General features: G+C 44.0%; 1 protein-coding gene across 1 annotated transcript in view; it reads right to left on the bottom strand.

The window, feature by feature from the left end:
* Positions 1-21,639, bottom strand: part of Fat4 (FAT atypical cadherin 4) — a 133,302-nt gene that overhangs the window by 75,638 nt on the left and 36,025 nt on the right. Inside the window, exon 2 of the mRNA XM_075951076.1 lies at positions 2,052-2,183. Within this exon, the coding sequence (XP_075807191.1) occupies positions 2,052-2,183 (132 nt within the window). The remainder of the gene's footprint in view (positions 1-2,051; positions 2,184-21,639) is intronic.

Below are 21,639 nucleotides of genomic sequence, written 5' to 3'. Positions count from 1 at the left end.
AAAGGGAAAGATTTGCTAACCAATGTCAGACGCTGCATAGAATCAGTAGTACAGGGGTTCAGCTGGCAGCCACCACTGACCTGGGAATCAGTATTAACCTTTCTCCATGCAGAATGAAATAGTAGAGACTAACAGAAACATCAAATGTCTTCTAGAAGAAAACTACAGCTATCTAAAATTTTGTTTTATTATCTTCCCATTTACTAAATTTTGTGAAATTAATCATGATGGGCTATTATATTTCTAAATTGACTGTTAGAACTACCTAATACATTATTATTTATTTATTTGTTCATTTACCTTTTTTCTTTCTTTCTTTTTGAAACATGATCTCACTGCTTAATCCTGGATTCTCTAGGTCGACCAGGCTGACCTCCAACCCAGAAAGATTCACCTGCCTCTGCCTCCAGATTAAAGTTGTGCGCCACCAAATGCAGTCTTGTTCTACTTACTTATTGACAATGTTATAGAAAAGTCTATAAACTATGTAATCATAGCTTTTTTAAAAAAAAAAAAATCCTAGGGTTGAGGGAGAAAAGCCTGTTCTGGGTGGGGCTTGGCTGAGGGATGATGGGAAGATGTGTTGGTGTTTGGGAAAACTTTTTACTCAATATTAGAGCAGTAATTAAACCTTTAGCTCAGAAGAAAGGAGAAAACAAGCAAGGAGTTTTTATGTAGTGAAATATAAATTAATTATATAACCTCCCAGGCATTTGCAGCAAGACTATTGTGTGTCTACACATAAAGTATAGAGGATTAAAATCTATATTGTGTCTAATTTAATATTTGCCAGGACTGGAGAGATAGCTCAGGAGTTAAGAGCACTGACTGCTCTTTCAGAAGATGCAGGTTCAACTCCTAACACCCACATGGCATCTCACAACTGTCTATATTTCAGTTCCAGGGGATCTGGCACCCTCACACAGACATGCAGACAAACACCAATACACATACAACAAAAATAAAGTTTAAAAAAATTAACATTTGCCAAAAGGTATGGAATTTGTTTATTACAATAAATTGAAAAACTATTAGCTTCTCTGCATGACAGCCTTAAATAGATATTACAAATTTTTAATTTATGTAGGCATAAATAAATACAAAATATATAAGTATTAAAAATATAAAATTTTTAAGATCACTTTAAATATTGTTAGTTTTAAAATATTTGGTTTTTTTCAATTACAAATAAAGTAAAAATAGATCCTTGGTGCTTTGAAAGCAAATAGAAATAAAGATCCAATTTTGAACTCTTTAATTTTTTTTAAAGTGATTTGGCCAAGAAATCTAAAATGCAAAGGAAAAACAACTAATCAGAAAAGAGTGTGTGTCAGTGTATATGAAGGTCAGCGGGTCACTTTATCTGTTTCTCAGGGGGTGCCCAACTTTAAATTTTTAATTCTCTCTCTTTCTCTCTCTCTCGCTCTCGCTCTGTGTGTGTGTGTGTCTCTGTCTTTCTTTCTGTCTCTGTCTCTTTCTCTCACACACACTCATTCTCTCTGGTGTGTGTGTATGTGTGTGTGTGTGTGTGTGTGTACGTGTGTGTTGTGGACAGACATAAGTGCAGTGTCCATGCAGATCAAATGAGTATGTTAGGATCCCTCGAGTTGGGTTACAGGTAGTTGTGAGCCGCCCAACATGAGTTCTGGGAACTGAATCCACGTCTCCTACAAGGGTAGCCAGTACTCTTGACTGAGGAGCCATCTCTGCAATCCCAAAGTCTCTCGCTGAGACTGTAACCCACCAAATGGGCTAGACAGGCTGGATAGCCTGCCCCTTAGGTGCTCTTGTCTCTGCGTATCCAGCGCTGGGTTTAGAGCTAGCGCCATTGAAACAGCTCTTTTATGAGCTTGAACTCGGGGCTTGGTGTGTGTGAAACATGCAGTTTCCCGACTAAGCACATCCCATTCCTACATCATAGTTAGAACAACAGAAGCTCTCTGGGAAAGAACGCAGAACTTGTAACCCTTATCATTGCACACTAGAGCTCCCAGCATGCACTTGAGATCCTGTAAGTCGCTGTAATTACAGATTCTAAAGACATGAGCTACCTCATCAGCATCCATTGCTGTCAGCTGCATAATCTTAGAGCCATCTCCGATGTTCTCCTCCACGGTGAGATCCAGAGTGTCTGTTGGAAACACTGGAGGGTTGTCATTGATATCTTGAAGTGTTATTTCTACCTACAAAGAAAAAAGAAATAAAAAATATGCATGAGGGCTTTACCCAAAATGCAGACTAGGAGTCCACACAACTGTCCTTCCCAAAAGCAATCAAAAACACCCAAAAAGCAAGACTCTTGAAAGAAGGGTACAAAATATTCATAGGAACAAATAAGGACAATCAAACAGCATCTAACTTGTTGATGGTAAATAGCTTTAAATGGTCCCGATGGAATTCAGACTGGAAAATGTACCCTGAGCATTGCCCCTGACACCCTCCTAAAGGTCTTCCGAAACTAGGGACCATCTGTCTTGCAACCATGATGCCAGTTGACACTGGCGAGGTGGTAAAAACAGTTTTTGCCAGAAATGATTGCACAGTCGCAACTAAAGTCTGCGGCAAGGAAGGATATTCGCCCATTGTTTAAAGAAACACTCAAAATTTCTCCATGTAATGTCAACCCTCTATTCTGGGGACACACAAGCTACACAATGGACCATCTCGACTCCTATTTGCAGTGACCAACCTCCCCTTCAAAAGCCACGTTCCATAGATCACAAGAATGAACTGCCTCTTTGAAACATCTTAGTCAGAATGAGTTTACCTGCCTAAGAGACGTTTTCTGAAGTAAAGATCTACAAAGCCTGGACAGCAAATTCAGACCCTGCGTTCCTCAGCTGAGTTGGGGGTGTGAGACTCACAGGCTATGAGAAGGGGGCAGACAGCTGCCAGGGCAGTAAAGGCTGCCTTGGAGAAGGTCACAAACTCTGTCAGGGAGGAAAACTCATCCAGCCAGCTGGCAAGAACGCACTTCTCAAAGTTGGATTCTGTGAGAAGCCATTGCTCATAGCTATCCTGACAAGACCCTTATCAGATCCAGTGACTAAAATGAGGGCTGAGAAGACAGGGGTCAAGTCGACAGTTTGGTTTTTCCTCAAGAGACACAAGAGATGGGAAGAGAGCAAAAGGTGGCAAAATGTCACTTTCTGACCCAAAATGTTGGGGAAAATCCAGACAAATTAGACAAATGAGGGGGTGAACAATTGATAAGGCGGAAAATATATTTAATTTAATACTTAATAATTGCTATGAGTCTCTCTCCACCTTTAGCGGAAGAGATTTGCTCACCAGGAAACAGTTCAGCCTCACGGGGCAAAGGCAATAGAGGCCGGCAGTAAGCTGCATCTGCTCTGTCCACCAGAGAGGGCTCTTTACACCCTCCCACGACAGCTGTGGAGGCAACCGGGCATCCGAAGGCTTTCTGGCTTTCTTTCTTTCTTTTTTTGGTTTTTCGAGACAGGGTTTCCCTGTGGTTTTGGAGCCTGTCCTGGAACTAGCTCTTGTAGACCAGGCTGGTCTCTAACTCACAGAGATCCACCTGACTCTGCCTCCCAAGTGCTGGGATTAAAGGCGTGTGCCACCACCGCCCGGCATCTGAAGGCTTTCAAATGCCATGGGTTTACAAACAAATGAGACTGCCCCTCACCCGACTGAACCTGTAAACTTCGTTTCTCTTGGTTTTCAACCCTCATCTCAGAATCATGTCTATGTAGGAAAGCTCTGAACACACACACAGACACACACACACACTCACACACATCTATAAACATTCTCTGGTGGCTGAAATTTTCAAGTGTTGGTCCTGACTGTGTTTGAGACAGGGTCTCTTGTTCGCCTCTGCAGACTCCAGGCTTGCTAGCTCTCCTGGGGGTCACCCTGTCTCCACTTCCGATCTAGCTGTGGGGAATCCAGAATGGCAGGTGCGCTACAGTGTCCCACTTTACCTCTGGGGACTAGGACTTGTGTCCTCACACCAGCACACCAGGTCCTGTACCCACTGACACATCTCCTCAGACCCCTGGAACAACTAGGGCACAATTAGCTGCCAGCGACATATGCACAGTGGCTCTCTGTTTGTCTTTGAAGGGAAAATACAGAAAGTACTGTCAATATGCACCCTCTTCTTTCCGGAATCTAATAAACTATTTTAGCACCTGATAAACCACTAATAATTATTGTTTCATCTTTATTAAAAAAAAAAAGATCAGAGTCATAAAGAAAGAGGTCTTCAAAATTTTTAAATTAAAGTGTTAATTGTGCTTTCGGGTATATTTCAGGTATATATGTTTGATTTCTGTCTTTTATATGATGGTTCAAAGCAAACCATTCCACATCTTCATCCAGACAGGAGATAAAAACAGGTGATGGTGACATAGGAATCAAGCCGGGGAGTCCAGCCCAGTTCCTCTGTGCTCCCCGAGAGAAATGACGGCACTAATGTGAAAGGGGAATTCAGAGAAATCCCCAGGGTTGGGAGATAAATTTCTCTGCCCCAAGATGTTAACAGTAGGTTTCCAAAGGGGGAGGAAGGATACCAAAGTCTCTTTGCTCTTCCATCTGTAAGCACATTTCACCTCTTCCCTTAAAGGAATAGTGCCCGTGTCCTATTTTCTCCTTCAACCTTCATGGCTGACACAGACCCAGCACTCGACAGACTCCCAGATGCTGGATGATATATGTTGGAGTGAGTGAGCATATCACAGGCGAAGCAGTCCAGATTCCAGAAGAGAATAAAATTTGTGCATGTGTGAAAATGTATTTATAGTTTGGATCTATTTTTCAAATAACAGTCATTGCATTTGTTGGATACACGCAGGTTTACATAGTAACACACTGTTCTGCACAGCTTGCAGCTGACAGGCGCTGTAGTTCTGGGTCGTTACTAAGCCTGGGGCCTTCACAACCTCACACCTGGCTCTTGTGAAGGCTGCGCATGCATGTGCACAAGAGTGTGTGCAAGCAGGCAGGTGCACACATGCACACACATGCACACACACACACACACACAGCCTAAAACAATGTGTGGCATATGTACTAGTTTGCTTCAACTATTAAAATGTACAAGCCTGTTAGCTAATTTATGCACTTACAGCATTATGAAGCCAGTTTCAAAGTCTTTTGGAAAATTATTCTCACTGTGTGTGTGTGGGGGGGGGTGATATTTTGTGCTTCTAGGATGTGTAAAACACTGAAAGCTCAGCAAACCATTCATCTACAAAGTGTACAAATATTTAAGAAATCTGGAGGAGCATCATGCTCACTTCCTTTATTTTACGGAGAGTGTGAGCCAAGGCATTGAAATGTCAAGTGGTTTATCTAAGGAAAACAATGAGAGGCCACAAAGCCAGGGTCCATTGAAGTTTCCTCAACCACGTGCAAAACCTGAAATGCTGAGCTGGCTCAATGATGTGCCCAAGGCCACTGGCCTCCGCCCTTGGTGTTAAGGCAGAAACCTCTCACACAAAACAAGTCCTTATTCAAAAGTAACATGAAAACTATGTTTGAGGAAGTTAATGTATGAAAAGATACACGAAGAGATAATTTGTTAAGAAAGCAAAAGAGGGAGAAAGCAAAAAAAGAAGAGGGTAGAAGGGAGGGCAGCAGGAGAGAAGAAGAGAGGAGGGAAAAGGAGAGAAGGAGGAGGGGGAAGAGGAGAGAAAAGGAGAGGAGGAGGAGGAGGAGGAGGAGGAGGAGGAGGAGAGAAAAGGAGGACAGAGGAGAGGAGGGGAGAAGAGGAGAGGTAAGGAGAAGAGAGGATTTTATCCACAGTTTTCCCATCTTTAGGATATTTCATCTGAGACTTGTGGGAAGATATTCAGATAGACTTTCTTTGGGTTGCATCAAGAACAATTACCCACTCAGAAGGAAGTGCAAGGTGGGCATTTTGAATGAAGTAGTCGTGTAGATACATGTATAATTGATCGGTTTTAAAAATCAGAAACGTATGTTTTCTTCCGAAATGTTGATCTCCTTTTCAACACTTCAGAAATTGCTAACAGCTAAACGGTTGGCGGGTCAGCAAGTACACAAACTATAAAATAGCAAGCCACACTCTGTCAGGGCAGACAGAGCAGTTACTGAGTGGCAAGCATAAGCTAAAGCATCCCTGCTAACTTATCTTTGTGGAACTGACACGTTAGTTAAATCCCGTGCGTATTACTAGACACTTGGATTGTGTAAATTAGGAAAAGCATTGCATCAAAAATAAAGGCTAGAGTTTACATTTACTAGCTCTATAGATATCGAGGGATTACATCAAGATTATATAAAAGTACAATTTTTAAGTTTTTTTTAATCGTGTGTGTCTCTCTCTGTGTGTGTGTGTGTGTGTGTGCATACTCATGTGAGTGCACACATAGATACACATAGATACAGTACCTGCAGAGCTAGGGATGGAGTTACAGGCGGTTGTGAGCCACTCAGCATGAGTGCTGGGAGCTGAACTCAGGCCCTTCTAAAAGAGGAGTATATGCCCTTAACCTCCGAGCTGACTCCCCAGCCCTAAAAATACAACTTTTAATCAACAGTCTTTGCTAAAATATATGTCAATAATAGAAGGGTATATCTCTTAACTTCCTACACATACCCACATGTTCCTAAAGTTGGTAGAGACTGAACAAGGCTTATCCTAAAGGCTTGGGGTCCATGCTTTCCTGGTCGGCAGCTGCTTCTTGATTTGGGGATATTTGTGAGGCTAAAATGACATATTTGGAGCAAGACACTCAAGTCTACATGCCACACTCACTTCGTTTCATATGTAGCCTCTACACATATTCTTTATGACATATTTTCAGTTCGCCTGTGTCTTGACTGCTTCCCAGAGGCAAGTGAGGAATTTTCCATTTGTGGCAACATTTCCATGCTCCAAGCACTGTGTGTTTTGAAGTATTTTAGATTGTTAGAGTAGAGACACTTGGCCTGTCACTGAGACTCTCCAGTTCCCCAAACCGTTAGTAACACTCCAAATAGTGACTTCTAGATTCTGAGATTTGGAGAGGCCAAATCTGTCTTGTTCATATTTACAGCCCAGTCATTCCTAACAGCATCCTTCTTTCAGAGACGAGAGTGGTTAAAGCGAACCATTTGTATATTTCTGCAACAGCGACTTCTTACTGGAGCCCAAGAGATCGAAGCTGTCTTCTCTATGGTGATGGCTAGAATAGCCCCAGTCCTGCTGCATCCCTACCTCGTCGGCATCGCTCTGGCCATCAAGTATCTTCTCAATGCCATTAAATACAGGGTGACAATTTACTGACACCATGCTCATAAGAATGACTGAAACATTCACAGAGCTTGAGACGAACCTCGCGGTGACTGGTTCAGAAGGGGTCCATTTGCGAGAGCATGTGGAATCCGTGCGGCCCTGCACCGCGAACGACAGAGGCTGCCAAGCTAAGTAACACAGGACTCCCCCAGTGAGCACGGCCCACAGCAGGCCATCATGCCGTCACTCCATGACACGTCACTAAAGGGTACCGAGGTCGTAAACATGTAGACGGGGTGCGCGCTGAGGAAAAATTCTGATCTTACTCTGAAGACAGTTTCTATTTCATTGGGGTTGAGTAGATGCTGGCAATCTTCCACCCCCTCTTCTGTGTGGAGATCCCACCTACCCCCTCTTCTATATGGAGATCCCACCTACCCCCTCTTCTGTGTGGAGGCCCCACCCCCTCTTCTGTGTGGAGGCCACACCTCCTCTTCTGTATGGAGATCCCACCCCCTCTTCTGTGTGGAGGCCCCACCCCCTCTTCTGTATGGAGGCCACACCCCCTCTTCTGTGTGGAGGCCACACCCCTTCTTCTGTGTGGAGGCCCCACCCCCTCTTCTGTGTGGAGGCCCCACCCCCTCTTCTGTGTGGAGGCCACACCCCCTCTTCTGTGTGGAGACCCCACCCCCTCTTCTGTGTGGAGGTCCCACCTCCTCTTCTGTGTGGAGACCCCACCCCCTCTTCTATATGGAGGCCCCACCCCCTCTTCTATATGGAGGTCCCACCTCCTCTTCCATATTAAGCTCCCACCCATCTTTCGTCTTCAGGTCCACTTGAAACCCACCCCAGGATCTGTCCAGTCCTCCCGTCTGATGGGTCACTTCCTCTGGCCCTGCAGAGGAAAACACCACCTTTCCTGCCTGGCCTGAGATGTCATGTGGCTTTTACATTTCCCAAAAAAATGTCTGCGCTCAGCTGTGCAGAAAGCCCAGGACTGCTGGGACAACGGAGCTGATGTCTAACCATAAAGCTAGAGAGCCGGGTTTATTCTGCAGACAGCAGGGTGACTCGCTAGAATCCTTGCTCTGGGTAGATAACTGAATTTAGATTTAAATGTGTTTATATCTACTCTAACTAGAACGAGATCCTATGTGACTCATTTTGTTCGAAGTGATTGACTCATTGATTATCCTCTGGGAGTCCTCTGGGAGCAAATCTTTATTTATTAAATTTATATGAAAGTCTACATTTGCTGGAAAACTCCGCTCCCACCCCCACCACCCCAGGTGCTAATTATCAGCCAGAATTCTGGCATTCGGCTTTAGTTGCGTTTTGGTTTTTGACTGTAGATGAATTAACCAGATAGCTTCATCAGTAGAACCCATGGCTGACTCCAGTTTAAAATAGAGACTTAAATCTGGTCATGAGTGTAACAGAAGTCCACCCTGCTCACACTGCTAACATGTGGCTTTGGGCTCTGCGAACTTTCATTTCTTAAAACGAAAAATAACGCAGCTGTACAGGCTGGTGCCAGGGTCCACCCGGCTGATTTGATTTTGTTCTTTGGTTCTCTCCCTATATGGGGTGACCACTGGGAATTCTGTTGCCGTGAGGGTGAAGCCTTCCCTGTGTTCTGAACTGTTTGCTGCGCTGCAGAGCCAACATCCATCACAGTTGGCGAGTGACTCACATTTTAGTTATGATGAGGTCTTAACGAGGAACAGCTTACATTTAAATGCCCAAATGTCAGCCCCGTGGTGTTTGGACTGTGGAGGCACACAGGGTCATGTTCAGCCTATGAGCAATACTTTCAGGTATTTATTTATTTATCGTGTAGAACCGACCTAATTCCACAGTCTGCGGTGATAAGCGTGTGTGTCTCATTTAGATGGCAGACTGGAACCACGGCAGTGGAATTCTGACGGGAGGAATCAGATGCTGGAGGAAAGACTTCTCATCCCGCCACGCGAGAGCCTGGCAGGGGCTGTGTGTGAGCTGTGAGGAAAGCCAAGGGGACCTGAAAAGTATGTTCTGCCTTGTAAACTCCACACTCTTTGAGATCTGAAACCTGCTACAGGTCCTGAAGATGCTGAAGGCTCACGAGACACCAAAGAGTAAATCTACATTTAGGCATCTTGTTTCTTAAGACTTACTTAGTTTGCTTTTTCTTTTAAGTGTATGAGTGCTACCCGTATGGATGTACGGGCATTTCGTGCATGCAAGGAGGTCAGAAGAGGGTGTTAGATCCCCTGGAACAGGAGTTCAAACCAGTTTAAAGCTGCCCTGCGGTTGCTGAGAACGGAATCCAGGTCCTCTGTAAGAACAGCCTAACTGCTCCTTCCAGCCCCAAGATATCTTTTCCCAATTTAGAAATAAAAAAGCCAGGTGTGGCTGTTCAGAACCACGATTCCCACATTCCGTTGCTCAGAAAGTGGATCAAGTCAGGCTAGAGAGCCAGACCCACCTTAAACCACACCGCTGGAGGGAACTCCTGCGAGACTGGGAGAAAAGGCTCGGTTGCTGATGTTTACATAAGTAGAAAGACCCGACATTAATCCAGGGCCTATGTGAAAAACGTGGACAAGGTGGTGGGCCATTGTAACTTTGGGTGTGGGGAGATGGAGACAGCCGGCTCCCTGTGACTATCTGGGTAGCCAACCTTGACTTTGCACAAAGTCCCAGCAAGAATGACTCACTTCAGAGGTACAACACCCAAATGCACATGCATGGGCAGGCACACACCTACACACACACGTACACACACCACACACCTGTTCACACACAAACATACCCCCCCATACACACACACGTTCTCACACCCACACTTTCACACGACACACATAGGCATATACAAAATGAAAATGGCATTAGGCTTTTCCTAGAAAATGGATAGTTAACTGTGCATCTATACACTGTTTTACAGGAAGCGCTGTAGTGAGAAGAAATATAATTTAGAAGGTATAATACTTGCTAAAAATTAATTTAGTCGTTAGTTACTGTGGGGATGCTGGGCTACAAAGCATTGCGGTATTTGACCCTTGGTCCAGCTTCAGTGAAATTACAGTGGATGCCGGCACTTGCCTGCAATTCCACACAAAGATGCATTGCTCCAGTCCAGTTGTTCCTGAGTATTAGGAAACGAGGAAGCATGTGCATTTTCGATTCTTTAGTTTCACTTTTAAAAGCAAATTGGGAATTGCATAAAGAGCTTCAAGACACAGCTTGTTACTCATATACCCAACACGGATGTGACCATGCCCAATTAAATTTCTCAAACCAAAGCCATTATGCTAATCGCGCGCCACTAAAGCTCTCCCAGCAGTCAGGAGCATATGTTAGTGGAATTTTGATGCCTTTCTCATAGGAAAGAAATACTTGTGAGTAACAGGCAGACTTGGAGAGTTGCCAGTGGTGAGGAGGGTGGCCAGGAGTGCAGGCACAAAGCAATTAAGGCCATTCTGCAGGCAGCATGCTTCCCATAGCTCACTAAGTGTGTGGTGACATAAGAAGAAGCTGGAGCTGCGGTGCTCTCGATACCGTTCAAGGCAGAACCATATAAGGAGTTCTAAGGCCACCATACGTAACCACGTCAGCGTCTCCTGAAATCAAAACTGCATAATTTCTACATTTTCCCGGATTCTTACACATGCCATAAAATGCATACAGAGTAAACGAAGGAATTAAAAGATGTGTGGTTTTCATGGGGATCTTAAGTAAAGTTTTATGTTTCTTCAAAACCAGCACCCTACAAAGGCATTCCAGAATGTTCTCAGTAGACGTTGACCTGAGTGAAGGAGACACATATCAGAGGAAAATTTTAATAAAAAGTGAGCAAATGACAAAGTTCTGTCAAGATTCGTGAACCGCTTTTGCCTTGCTTAGTGGGCTCTAGACATTATAAAGCAGAGATGGCGTCTACTCAGGCTACTGAGGCAGCTCAGCCTATGAAGGGCTTGCTTCACAAGCAAGACCCTGGCTTCTGGCTCTAGAAACCTTGCAAAGGAAAGCCAGGCATCCTGGAGCTTGCTTGTTATGCTAGAGCTTGGGAAGTAGAAACAGAGCCCCTGGAACTTGCTGGCCAGCTAGGCTAGCCTGTGTGGTGCGCTCCAGCCAGAGAGAGCAAACCAAAGGCAAAAAGTGGATGATACTCAAGGAAGGACAGGCAATGTTGATCTCTAGCCTTACACACACACACACACACACACACACACACACACACACACACTGCACACAGCTACACACTACTGAAATCTGGAAATGTCATGCTTGTATTCAAGGCAGAAGTAGTGGTGATTGATTGATTGATTGATTGATTGATTGATTGATCATTGGTTGACTGGCCCCAGGTCTTCATCATTCCCATAAATAACTGTGTCCCCCACCACCACCACTAACCTTGTTTCTCCCAATGCCTGCTGTCTAGGAGTTCACTTATGACACTCAGTTTGAATGGCAGGGTAGTCACAAATGGAGAAGCCACAGTTGCTCATGCTTACTCTTCACTCCGGGGCACACTTTCTCACACATCCCGCTAGGCTAGAAGACAGGACCAGGCTCATGGATCTTTCTTGGACTCCAGCCCCTGCCAGCACTAAGTGGTGAGTGAGAGTAAACCCGCCTGTTGTTCAGGGATGGACAGCTTCTTATTCTATTTTGACCACTTTGTTGCAATAACCTCCCAAACAAAAACACCACACAATAGATTAAGGCCACCACTCACTCATGCGCATCCCGGTGAGCTCTGTGCAGTTAGAGGAGAAACTCCCACGCCCTAAATCTTCAATTAGGGTTTTACACTTTCATTGCCAGTTACACTTCTATGTATTTCCTTTCAAATCAGGAACCTGACAAGGATGCCCACTCCCCTGCTCTTACCCAGTGTAGGGTTCAAAATCTCAGGTTATATCTGTTAGACTGGAGAAAGATATAAAAAGAATGGGAAAGGGGGACTCAACCCCTCTCTACATGTGCCCTGGTTCTATACATCAAAGCCCTATAGAGTCTACTATAATAAACACTAAGTCTCGTTGCAGAATGCAAATCATTATAAATAAAACAGCCTTCATTTGCACCAACCATGTTTCCTTGGAGCAAGAAATTAAGAAAATAACCCATTAGTAAAAACTCCAAAAAAAATTCAATACACTTGACCAAAAAAAAAGAAAAAGACAGAACAGTGAGGATTTCAGCACACTGGAAAGGGAGCCAGAGAAGGAGCTGGATGGTAGGAAGGCCTTCCATGCTTCTGAATGGCAGAATCAGTATTGTGAAGATGGCTTTACTACCAGGACAAACGTTAAGATTTAATTGGTAGTTCATTTATGTGACCTTTTTGCTTTGTGATCCCATAGTCTTCTCATATGAATGCAGCAGAAAAAGACATGGAAGCATCTAGAATGCGGTGAGATACGGAAGTGTTCAACAGCGAGGAAAGACAAGCCATATCGCAAAGAACCAACATCACTGCCATGCTTGTCAATCTAGTATGGTCCTTATACCTCAATCTTGCATTGTTTTAGGGTCATGGGTCTCAAATCTCAAGGACCACAACAACAAAAGAAGACAAGACCCTGAGAGTCCATTCTGGTTAAACAATAGGTGTTGTGCATATTATAATAATATAGTACATATCAGTCAGCTTTAAAAAGAAGCCAACCTGATACTTGCCGTGATATGCACCAGACAGAAATTATCCGAGTGACACGATTCAGAGACTAACCTAGTACAACACGACCTTCCCTGGGCTGTCACCAGATCAGTCGACTCCTAAAATGCAAGTCATCAGTGGAGGTTGCTGCCCAGTGGGTGTGGCTTCATGTCAGAAGCCAAAATCACATGGGCGGCACAGAGCAATGACTGCTACAGAGCCCTGGGAAACCCTGAATGCCACTAACAATATATTTAAAATTGGTTAGGCTATGTGTATTTCATCAGAATTTTTAAAAAGTGCCACGGTACATTTCCATCATTTATGTTGAAGAATGAGAGAACAAAAGAATGAAGTGGACATGGAGATCATGGCAGGAAAGTTGGGAACCTTTGTTACCCCGTGAGCCACTGCTGACTGATGTTGCTCTTTCATCCTTAGACAGCTGTGCTCACACAACTTCAAACAGCAGCCACTGTAGTGGTGTTGTCTACCAAGGTTGTCCCAGCCCTTGGAAAAGGGAGGCAGGAAGGTTCAAGACTATCCTGAGCTACATAGCAAGTTCGAGGCCAGCCTAGGTTACATGAGACACGGTTTCACCCAAAAGAAAAGATTTCATAGTTAAATTGGGATTCGGCCACTGCCGGTTTACCTGAAATCTCATCTCACTTGGGCCTTCCAACCATAACACACCTGTATCAAGTGCCTGACATGTGTTCAAGTTTAGTGGGCAAGCAAAAGCATGGTCTGAGTTTGTCTAATACAAAGAGATGTACTCATCAAACATAAAGAAATCTAGCTAAAGCTGCACAAAATACCTCTTTCTTGGAGCGCTCATTTGGAAAGAAACTGGAGGCTGTACAGGGCCAAGCACAACATTTTCCTTCTGTCACCTTGCCAAAGGGAAATATGACCACTGAAGTCTGAAGGATGAACAAGACACAAATAAACGGGGCTCTCACCCACTCCAGTAATACTTGGGGCCACAAAAGCATGGAGAATATGATTTCCTTAAAAACCAAAGCTTCCAGAAATTCTCCTAAGAATTCCTCAGCAGGCACTGGGCTATGACCCAACTCTTCCTTTAAAAAGAAGAAAAGGTTTTGGATATCTTCCTATCTTGACTTTCTGGAGAGATGCGAGGTCCTGCCAAAAGTCAAGAGGGTGTGTGATGTATTTGTGATCAAGCTTAAAACACGCTTAATTTGCACTCAGTTTTGAGTTTCAAAATCAAGAAAGTCTCAAATTCACCTTCAGTGGAAAGAGTTAATTTTCATTCGGTGCTGTGTGTGTGTGTGTGTGTGTGTGTGTGTGTGTGTGTGTGTGTGTATACACTAGAGAAATATCACAGACTCCCTGGCTTCCCTCCAAACACTCCACCGAGTCCGTCTCGTTGGCTCTGTTCCAATTCTGCTCTAAAATATCTTTCCAGTATGCATTTCTTTTGTCTTTTCCATATTTTAACAGCATAGATGGCTTACTAGCAATGTTGTGGGGCCTGCCTCTTAACCACTGACATTAAAAACCAAGATAAATAATTGCAAAATGGAACTGGTGTGAATGGCCTTTAGCATCACATCCTTGGGCCCCCAAAACTTGCACAGTTCCCCCGACACACACACTGAGAACTCTATTAGACTAATCCTACCTCCCAGACCTACAACACCCCATCCCACCCTCCTAACCCCCGCAGGACAAGTTCTTCTATGAGATTAAGGCCACCTCAGAATCCTTCCATTCTTTGCCAAAGTGTCTACCTATAAATGCTTAGCACTTCACCCTGCTTCCAGAAAGCTAATAAACTGAATGACCGCCCAGTAAAGTCCTATGAAACAGTAGCAAACAGAGCACAAGCCCGGCAGGGCTACATCATTCCACACCATCAGGTAAGAAACTGCTTTTCTACCCTTGTCCGTTATATTTGCCTACCTAAGATGGATAGACACACACACACACACACACACACACACACACACCACATGCACAAATATTATACACACACCTGCAAACCACACATACATACATTCATACCACACATATACAGTCTGTGATTTCAAAGGATAAATAAGTTGTTATCAAGACTTTTCAACCATATGTGTGTATTGAAATATCCTATTACTAACCACATATCTCAATAAAAGAAACATGAATTGTGCTGAATGCCAAATTTCTAGGTAAGAATTTCCATCCCATCCACACTGAGGTTAAAGAGGAAGAGAGAAATCAGGAGTGACCCGCACAACTCAGCAGCTAGTGGGGAACAAGGAGAGCCGAGCCAAGGGAAGTCTTTGGAAAGCCTGCATTGAATCCACCACACAGAATGATAGCCAAGGGAAGTCTTTGGAAAGCCTGCATTGAATCCACCACACAGAATGATAGGCAAGTGGAAGAGACTAAATGAGACCACTCAGAACAGGCACCACAGGAGACACGAGCTTGAAGCCAGCCTTGACAACCATTTCTGCCCACTTTTCTGCTAGTGACTAGGCATGGCACACCCTTAAACAGAGGGCTGGTGTTATGCTTCCCTGTCCATAGGAAAACTTATAAATTGAACAATCCATGGGGCTTCCTGCTAGTTAAACCCTGATGATGAAACAGCTACAGGCATAGGAAACCTGCATACCCGAGACGGCGGGAAAATACCCCCAAGGAATGTTCATAGATGCAGAAGAAAGCAATAAAGGGGATATGGCCAGGCTAGGCAGTGCAGCATGAGGAAACCAGAGACTAGATTTAGGGTGCCATGGAACAAGACAATGCAGAAGAAATAAAAATTTGTATCTCTTTCTCTCACACACACCTCTGTTTCCTGCCCTCTGACCATCGACCTATTGCTTCATTATATCTGAGACAGCAAATAATACACAAATCACAATGTTTTTTTTTAAAAAAGAAGATCTTTTTAGCTATGTTTCTGTGTGCATGTGCCTGTGAATGAGGGTACCCCTGGAAGCTAGAAGAGGGTGTCAAACACTGGGGGGCTGGCGCTGCAGGTGATTGAAAATCACCCACGGTGGTTGCTAGGGACCAGACTCTGGTCCTCTGCAGGAAGATAAGGTGCTCTTAACCACTGGACAGTCTGTCCAGCTGCACAGCCTCACCTCTGTGGAAGCTTGCTTATTCCCATCTAAGTGCACACCTAGGTACATCCTTCAATGCCTCCTCTGCTGTTACGGTTCCACTGTTATTTCTTTATATTGTGAACTAAAGCAGAAATTCCCAGTCCCTAATTGAACAGTTGTATTTCCTTATTGAGCTGTGAGGGCTTCACAACTCTTATAGAAGCTATTCAAGTATGCCACAGTGAAGACGATTCTCCTCCCTGTTGAGGATGCCGTCACAGCTGGATCCCTCCTGGGGAAGTCACGTGCTTAAGGATGTCATCTTTTATTTACTCTTTTACTTGACAAGTGTTTAATTCAAACAGACTAATAAATAATCAGTAGTAACTTTGAATATTTTGCTAATAAACCCATTCTGCACTCATCCATGGAATTAGCCAAGCTGGACATCTGTCTCTGTCGAGCAGCTTCCTGACTGAGGAAAACCTCTAACCACATCTGCATTTGTGTATTTTAGAAAGCATTGTCCATTTCTCCATCTTATCAAGTGAGGAACCATTTCCCTTCTAGAGTCCACCAAACTTTGTTTCTCTTACCTTTGAAATGATTGCCTACTCGTGACTTAAGTGATTGGGAGACACACAAGACCAACCAGAAGAGCAAGTTTTTTGTATGGGAAACCTCTCCACACTTCTCACCTCTTCTTCCTTAAATTAAATCTATCTTTATATACCTCATCTATGATGCCACAGACGGAAGAGCCAAGCATGTCCGATCTTGTGCTATGTACCAACATAGGCTTTCCCCAGACAGCTTCTGTAGCTACCAACAACTCAAATGTAGTCAGAAAAGAGAAGAAAACGTTACATTAACTGCTGAGCTACCTCTTCTCCCTGTCTGCATTTCTCTTTAAGTTACTCAGCAGGTGTTGAGCGAGCCTACCAGGTGCTTCCTACATTCCCAACTGCACAACATCTTCTCTAACACCGCGATGATCTTCTATTTCTCCAGCCTCTCCTGGCTCTGCTTGAAGCAGCAATCTGGCTGGACTGTCCAGAGCTGACCTGCCCATGACATTCCTCCGAGGAAAGTGCCAACCCATTTCTTTTTTTCCCCTGTGCTTCATGTTTCTGTGGTCCCACAACCCTGAACAGATTCATGTGTAGAACTTCCCTAGAGGCTTGGCTAAGGATGAGCAGGAATCCCAAAGGATAGAGATACATTCACCATGCTTGAACACCTGAAAGACAAGGGCTAACTGAAATACCCTGGGCGTTATGCAAATAGTCCAGATGCCTTGTGATGAATCCTTCTTGTTCATCTTCCCATACATGATTGGGAGCTCCTGGAGAACAGGTGCTATCTCTTAGGTCCTCAGACACAAGTCTGATTAAATTGCTCTTCAGTTCATTACTTAGGTGAGAAATGATGACGTCAAGGTGTGTTGTACTGAGGAAGAAGCAAGAACAGTTAAGAGACAATCTGTACTCCACATTCCTTGATAAGACACTGAGGTCCCTACATGGCTTTACGTCTCTCCCATCCATATTTTGAAGTGGATGTGGAAGCTCAGAAGTGGTTGATTGACATACTGAAGTCATGGAGAGGATATATTATGGAAGGTGGAAGGTGAACCAGACATGGTGACTCGGGACAGGGGAAGGAGGTAAGAATTTCTCGGGCAGTATGAGAGCTGGAGTCAGAGACTGGCAAGGAGAGGACTGTGACAAAGCGGTGAACACTCTGGACACTCGGGGACCAAGGTAATAACAAGATGAAAGGGAGACAGTGGGACCTCGGCACACCAGCCCTGAGGTGATGAGGGAAACACTTCTCCAGTGGAAAGACAGCAACGCTGCCAGAGGAGCTGCTGGCGCACTAGAATGGAAAGCCAGCTCTCCACCCCAAGGAGCATGGGGCTTGAGAAGGAGAGAAAAGGGTCTGATCTTGGAACTACTCCTAGGAGCTCCAGGTTTGAACCCAGAAGCAAAAGAAAATAGTCAGGCAAGCTGGGGACCCAGTAAAGTCTTTGTTGTTGACACATGAGGACCTGACCTTGGTCCCCAGCATCCACATGAGAGCCAGTGATGGGAGTGTGGAGACAGGGGGATGCTTGGGGCTCTATGATCAGCAAGACTAGCCTATTGGGGAGTTCCGGGTCAATGAGAGAACCCATCAGGGAGACTGAGTAGCCACAGGACAACAACCTACAGTTTCCACGTACACGCATTCAAGAAAAATAAATGGTTAAGGATATTAAACAAACAGAAACATGGAAATAGAGACATACACAGCACCCTCCTCCCCTGAATGCTGATGTCACGTTCCATTGTGACTTTCAATGGAGCCTGATTTTCTGCGACAGTTACTCCTATCTTCCCGTTTTTCCTATGAAGCATCTTTTTTTGAGGCTGTATTCATGCCAAATGAAGTCTCATGCTTTTCATTTGTAAGAAAATGTAAAGGACTGAAGATACACACAGTGACAGAACGCTTACTTGGCAAGAAAAGACTCTGTGTTTGATTCTCAACTCCACCAAAAAAAAAAAAGGGAACAATCAAACATTGATAAAATTAGCTTTACAGTGAGAGATGGTGACACTTGATCGCTGTCCAATATTTTTAAAGTGTTTTATGTGTATGAGTGATGGGTCTTGTGTATGTATGTATACTGTGTGGTATCAGATTCAGAGATCAGAAGAGGACATCAGATTCCTTGGAACTGGAGTTACAGACAGTAGTGAGTAGTCAGGTGGGTGCTGAGAATTGAACTCAGGTCCTCTGGAAAAATAGTCAGTGATTTTTAAGTGCTGATCCATCTCTCCAACGCAGTAGTAAGTGAGCTATATTCTTAAGTGTTAGAAAACTTATGTTACCTACCCACCTGTCTGGTAGACTGTTTGCATTTGAAGATTTACATCTAAAGTGTATGTGTATACATGCATTTATGCATGTGTGCATACACATAAAAGTTCCTTTGACAGAGATGCCTGCGGGATTACCTGCCTTCTGCGTGCATGGCTGACATGGAAGAGTTTCACACTTGGCCTCAGGAACACTAGGTGAATTTTCTCCACCTGCCTTTCACTCACTTCTCTCTAGGGACTGGGGAGAACAGAAATCCCCAGAGCACAGTGCAGTGCACACCGTGAGGAATAGAAAACCTACATACACGGAGCACACCGGGTGCAGAACAGAAATCCCAGGAGCACGGAGCACACCCTGTGTAGGACATAAATCCTAGGGGCACAGAGTACACTATATGCAGAACAGACATCCCAGGAGCATGGAGCACACTTGTATGCAGGACTGAAGTCCCATGAGCATGTGAGCCCAACTCTGATAGTAATATTAATAGGAGCCATTCTGCAATAGTGACCCATCTCTGACACTTCAGTTTCCAAATAAAACAGGGGTGAGACTTAGTTATCTTCGTCCATGGGACACTTGGTTTTTGATGCTTGGAACATGGCTTTTAGAAAGCAGAATCAGCTTTTCCCCTTTAAGAGGACTTTTTCTTCTCCCTTCCAAGGAACGGGAGTGTTGGCTCCCAAGCCTGTAACACACACCCCAAAACAGAAGAGCGTGGGAGTAAATGGTGACAGAAGCTGACACCTCTCACAACATAAAAGGCAACATGCCTCAGTTATTGAGAGGGACCGAATTCAAACTAAACACAAATTTCCTCTTTATAAACAGTGAATACAGTCGGCATGAAGGGCTGTGCCTTTTCTTAGACACACACTGTCGTGGCAAGGCTTGCCCCACACCTAGCTCCCTTAACTCATAAGAAAGGCTGATAAGTTTTACGTGAATGTTAAGTGATGGCAAATGAAGCTTGACAAGGGGTCACGGGAATCTTCATGAACGCTGCGAAGGAGTGAGGCTTTGCCCTCAGAAGTGGCCATTGCATCAATAACCTACAGTAGGCCGAGATGATGCAACTTGAGTCTCTCAGCAGTGACCAGGATTCTCTAACGTCAGTGACAGCCCCTTGGAGGAAGGGCTGAGCCTTTGCACAAGCCCATACCACAAGGGCTTTAAAGCTGAGCTACGGTAAGGAAAGAAATTGCTTTCTCTCCCTTTAGGAAAAGGAGTAAAATTCTTACTGAAGATTGGTCCAGATGGCATCTCCAACATCTATGCTGGAGAGGCCAGTACTGTTAGAACAGCTGAGGTGGGGTGCAGGTTTCATTTAGCTAATACTATAACTACATTAGTAAAGTAACCATCATCCAAATGCTGCTCCGTTCTCTTGGTTTTGCTATTGGTACTGTTAGAACCAAATCATCTACATGTTTTCTGGGTTACGACACATCTTCTCTAAGCTGTGCTGAGTAAATCCTTCGCTCCTATGAATCTTATCGATGTGAGGTAACAAATGACAATTTTGACTCGGGATCAAGAGGTTGAGTCCCTGTCTAGACTCATCACAAAATGAGAAGCGCTTATCCAGACATTTTCATCCTGTGGAAACAACTTTTGGCACTTTAGTCTATGATCTTGTGGCATATAAGATGATCTTAATGATTACTTTTTGGTTACACATGTCCAGAGACATGGTTATTTGTAGTTGAACATAAACACGCTCAATCTTGTTTATTTTAAAAAATGTACATTGATGTTTTATAAACATCACGGGATATATTCAGGTCTTATTTATTTTGAAGAGGCATCTATGGTGAAGATAAAATAGAAGAAACACACAGGCATAGTAATGGCCACAGAAACTCTAATTCCGCAGTCAGATTTATGAACGTCCACCATAGAATTCCTGTATGAATAAGGTAATGTCACCAACTATCAGGTTATGTTTGTTATCTACTGATTGGTAAATGTCTGCGCTGCGGCTGTCATGGTATCAATAAGGTCATTGGGATGCATTATATGATTGCGACATTTTTATGGCTCTATGGTGTCAATAGAAGAAAATAATACCTGTGTATTCCTGTTTATCCAAATAATATTAATCTAATATGCCATTATTAGATTAGACTATTACATGAATTATTATTGGAATTACTAGAATAGTATTAGAATTATTAGAATATTCCATGACTCAATTTTATCCTACTTTTCTATAGTATCAATCTAATCACCTGTGCTATAAAAACATGTGTGTGACTGCACATGTATATGTCACTACATGCCTGCAGGGCCTGCAGAGGCCAGAAGAGGCAGTGTGTTCCCCTACAACTGGAGTTACAGGTAGTTGTGAGTCCCTGTGTGGTGCTGGGAACCAAACACAGGTCATCTTCAAGAGCAGTGAGCGCCCTTAACCAGGGAGCCCTCCCTCCGACCTCCAAATCACTTTTTCACTTGACTTGTATAGGATCCATTGAAATGCATGTTTTCTTCACACCCTATGAATGGCAGGGAGAAACAAGCAGACTTAGATCTCTCTCCAAACAGAGCAGCCCCTCAGCTTGAGTGGGGGCTCTTCTCTACCTCTGTAGCAAGTGAAACCACACGAAGAAATTTCAGGCTGCTTCTGTAAGTACCAATGCTATATACGATTAGTTCAAGTAACTGTGTAAAATAAATATTGGCTCAGACATGTCATAAATCTGCATAGTGCCTATCTAGCCTGGCTTTGAAGACAAAATCCCTAGGGAAATGGGGATGTCAGTCCCTCTATCACAGATCCAGCTTGAAGACACACTGAGATTTTGAGGCCATAGGGCTGCTGGGTGACTTTGCTCTCTGAGCAGGGGAAT

Source organism: Microtus pennsylvanicus, chromosome 16 (assembly GCF_037038515.1).
Source record: "Microtus pennsylvanicus isolate mMicPen1 chromosome 16, mMicPen1.hap1, whole genome shotgun sequence".
Lineage (NCBI taxonomy): Eukaryota > Metazoa > Chordata > Mammalia > Rodentia > Cricetidae > Microtus > Microtus pennsylvanicus.
This window is presented reverse-complemented; position numbering and strand designations above follow the sequence as displayed.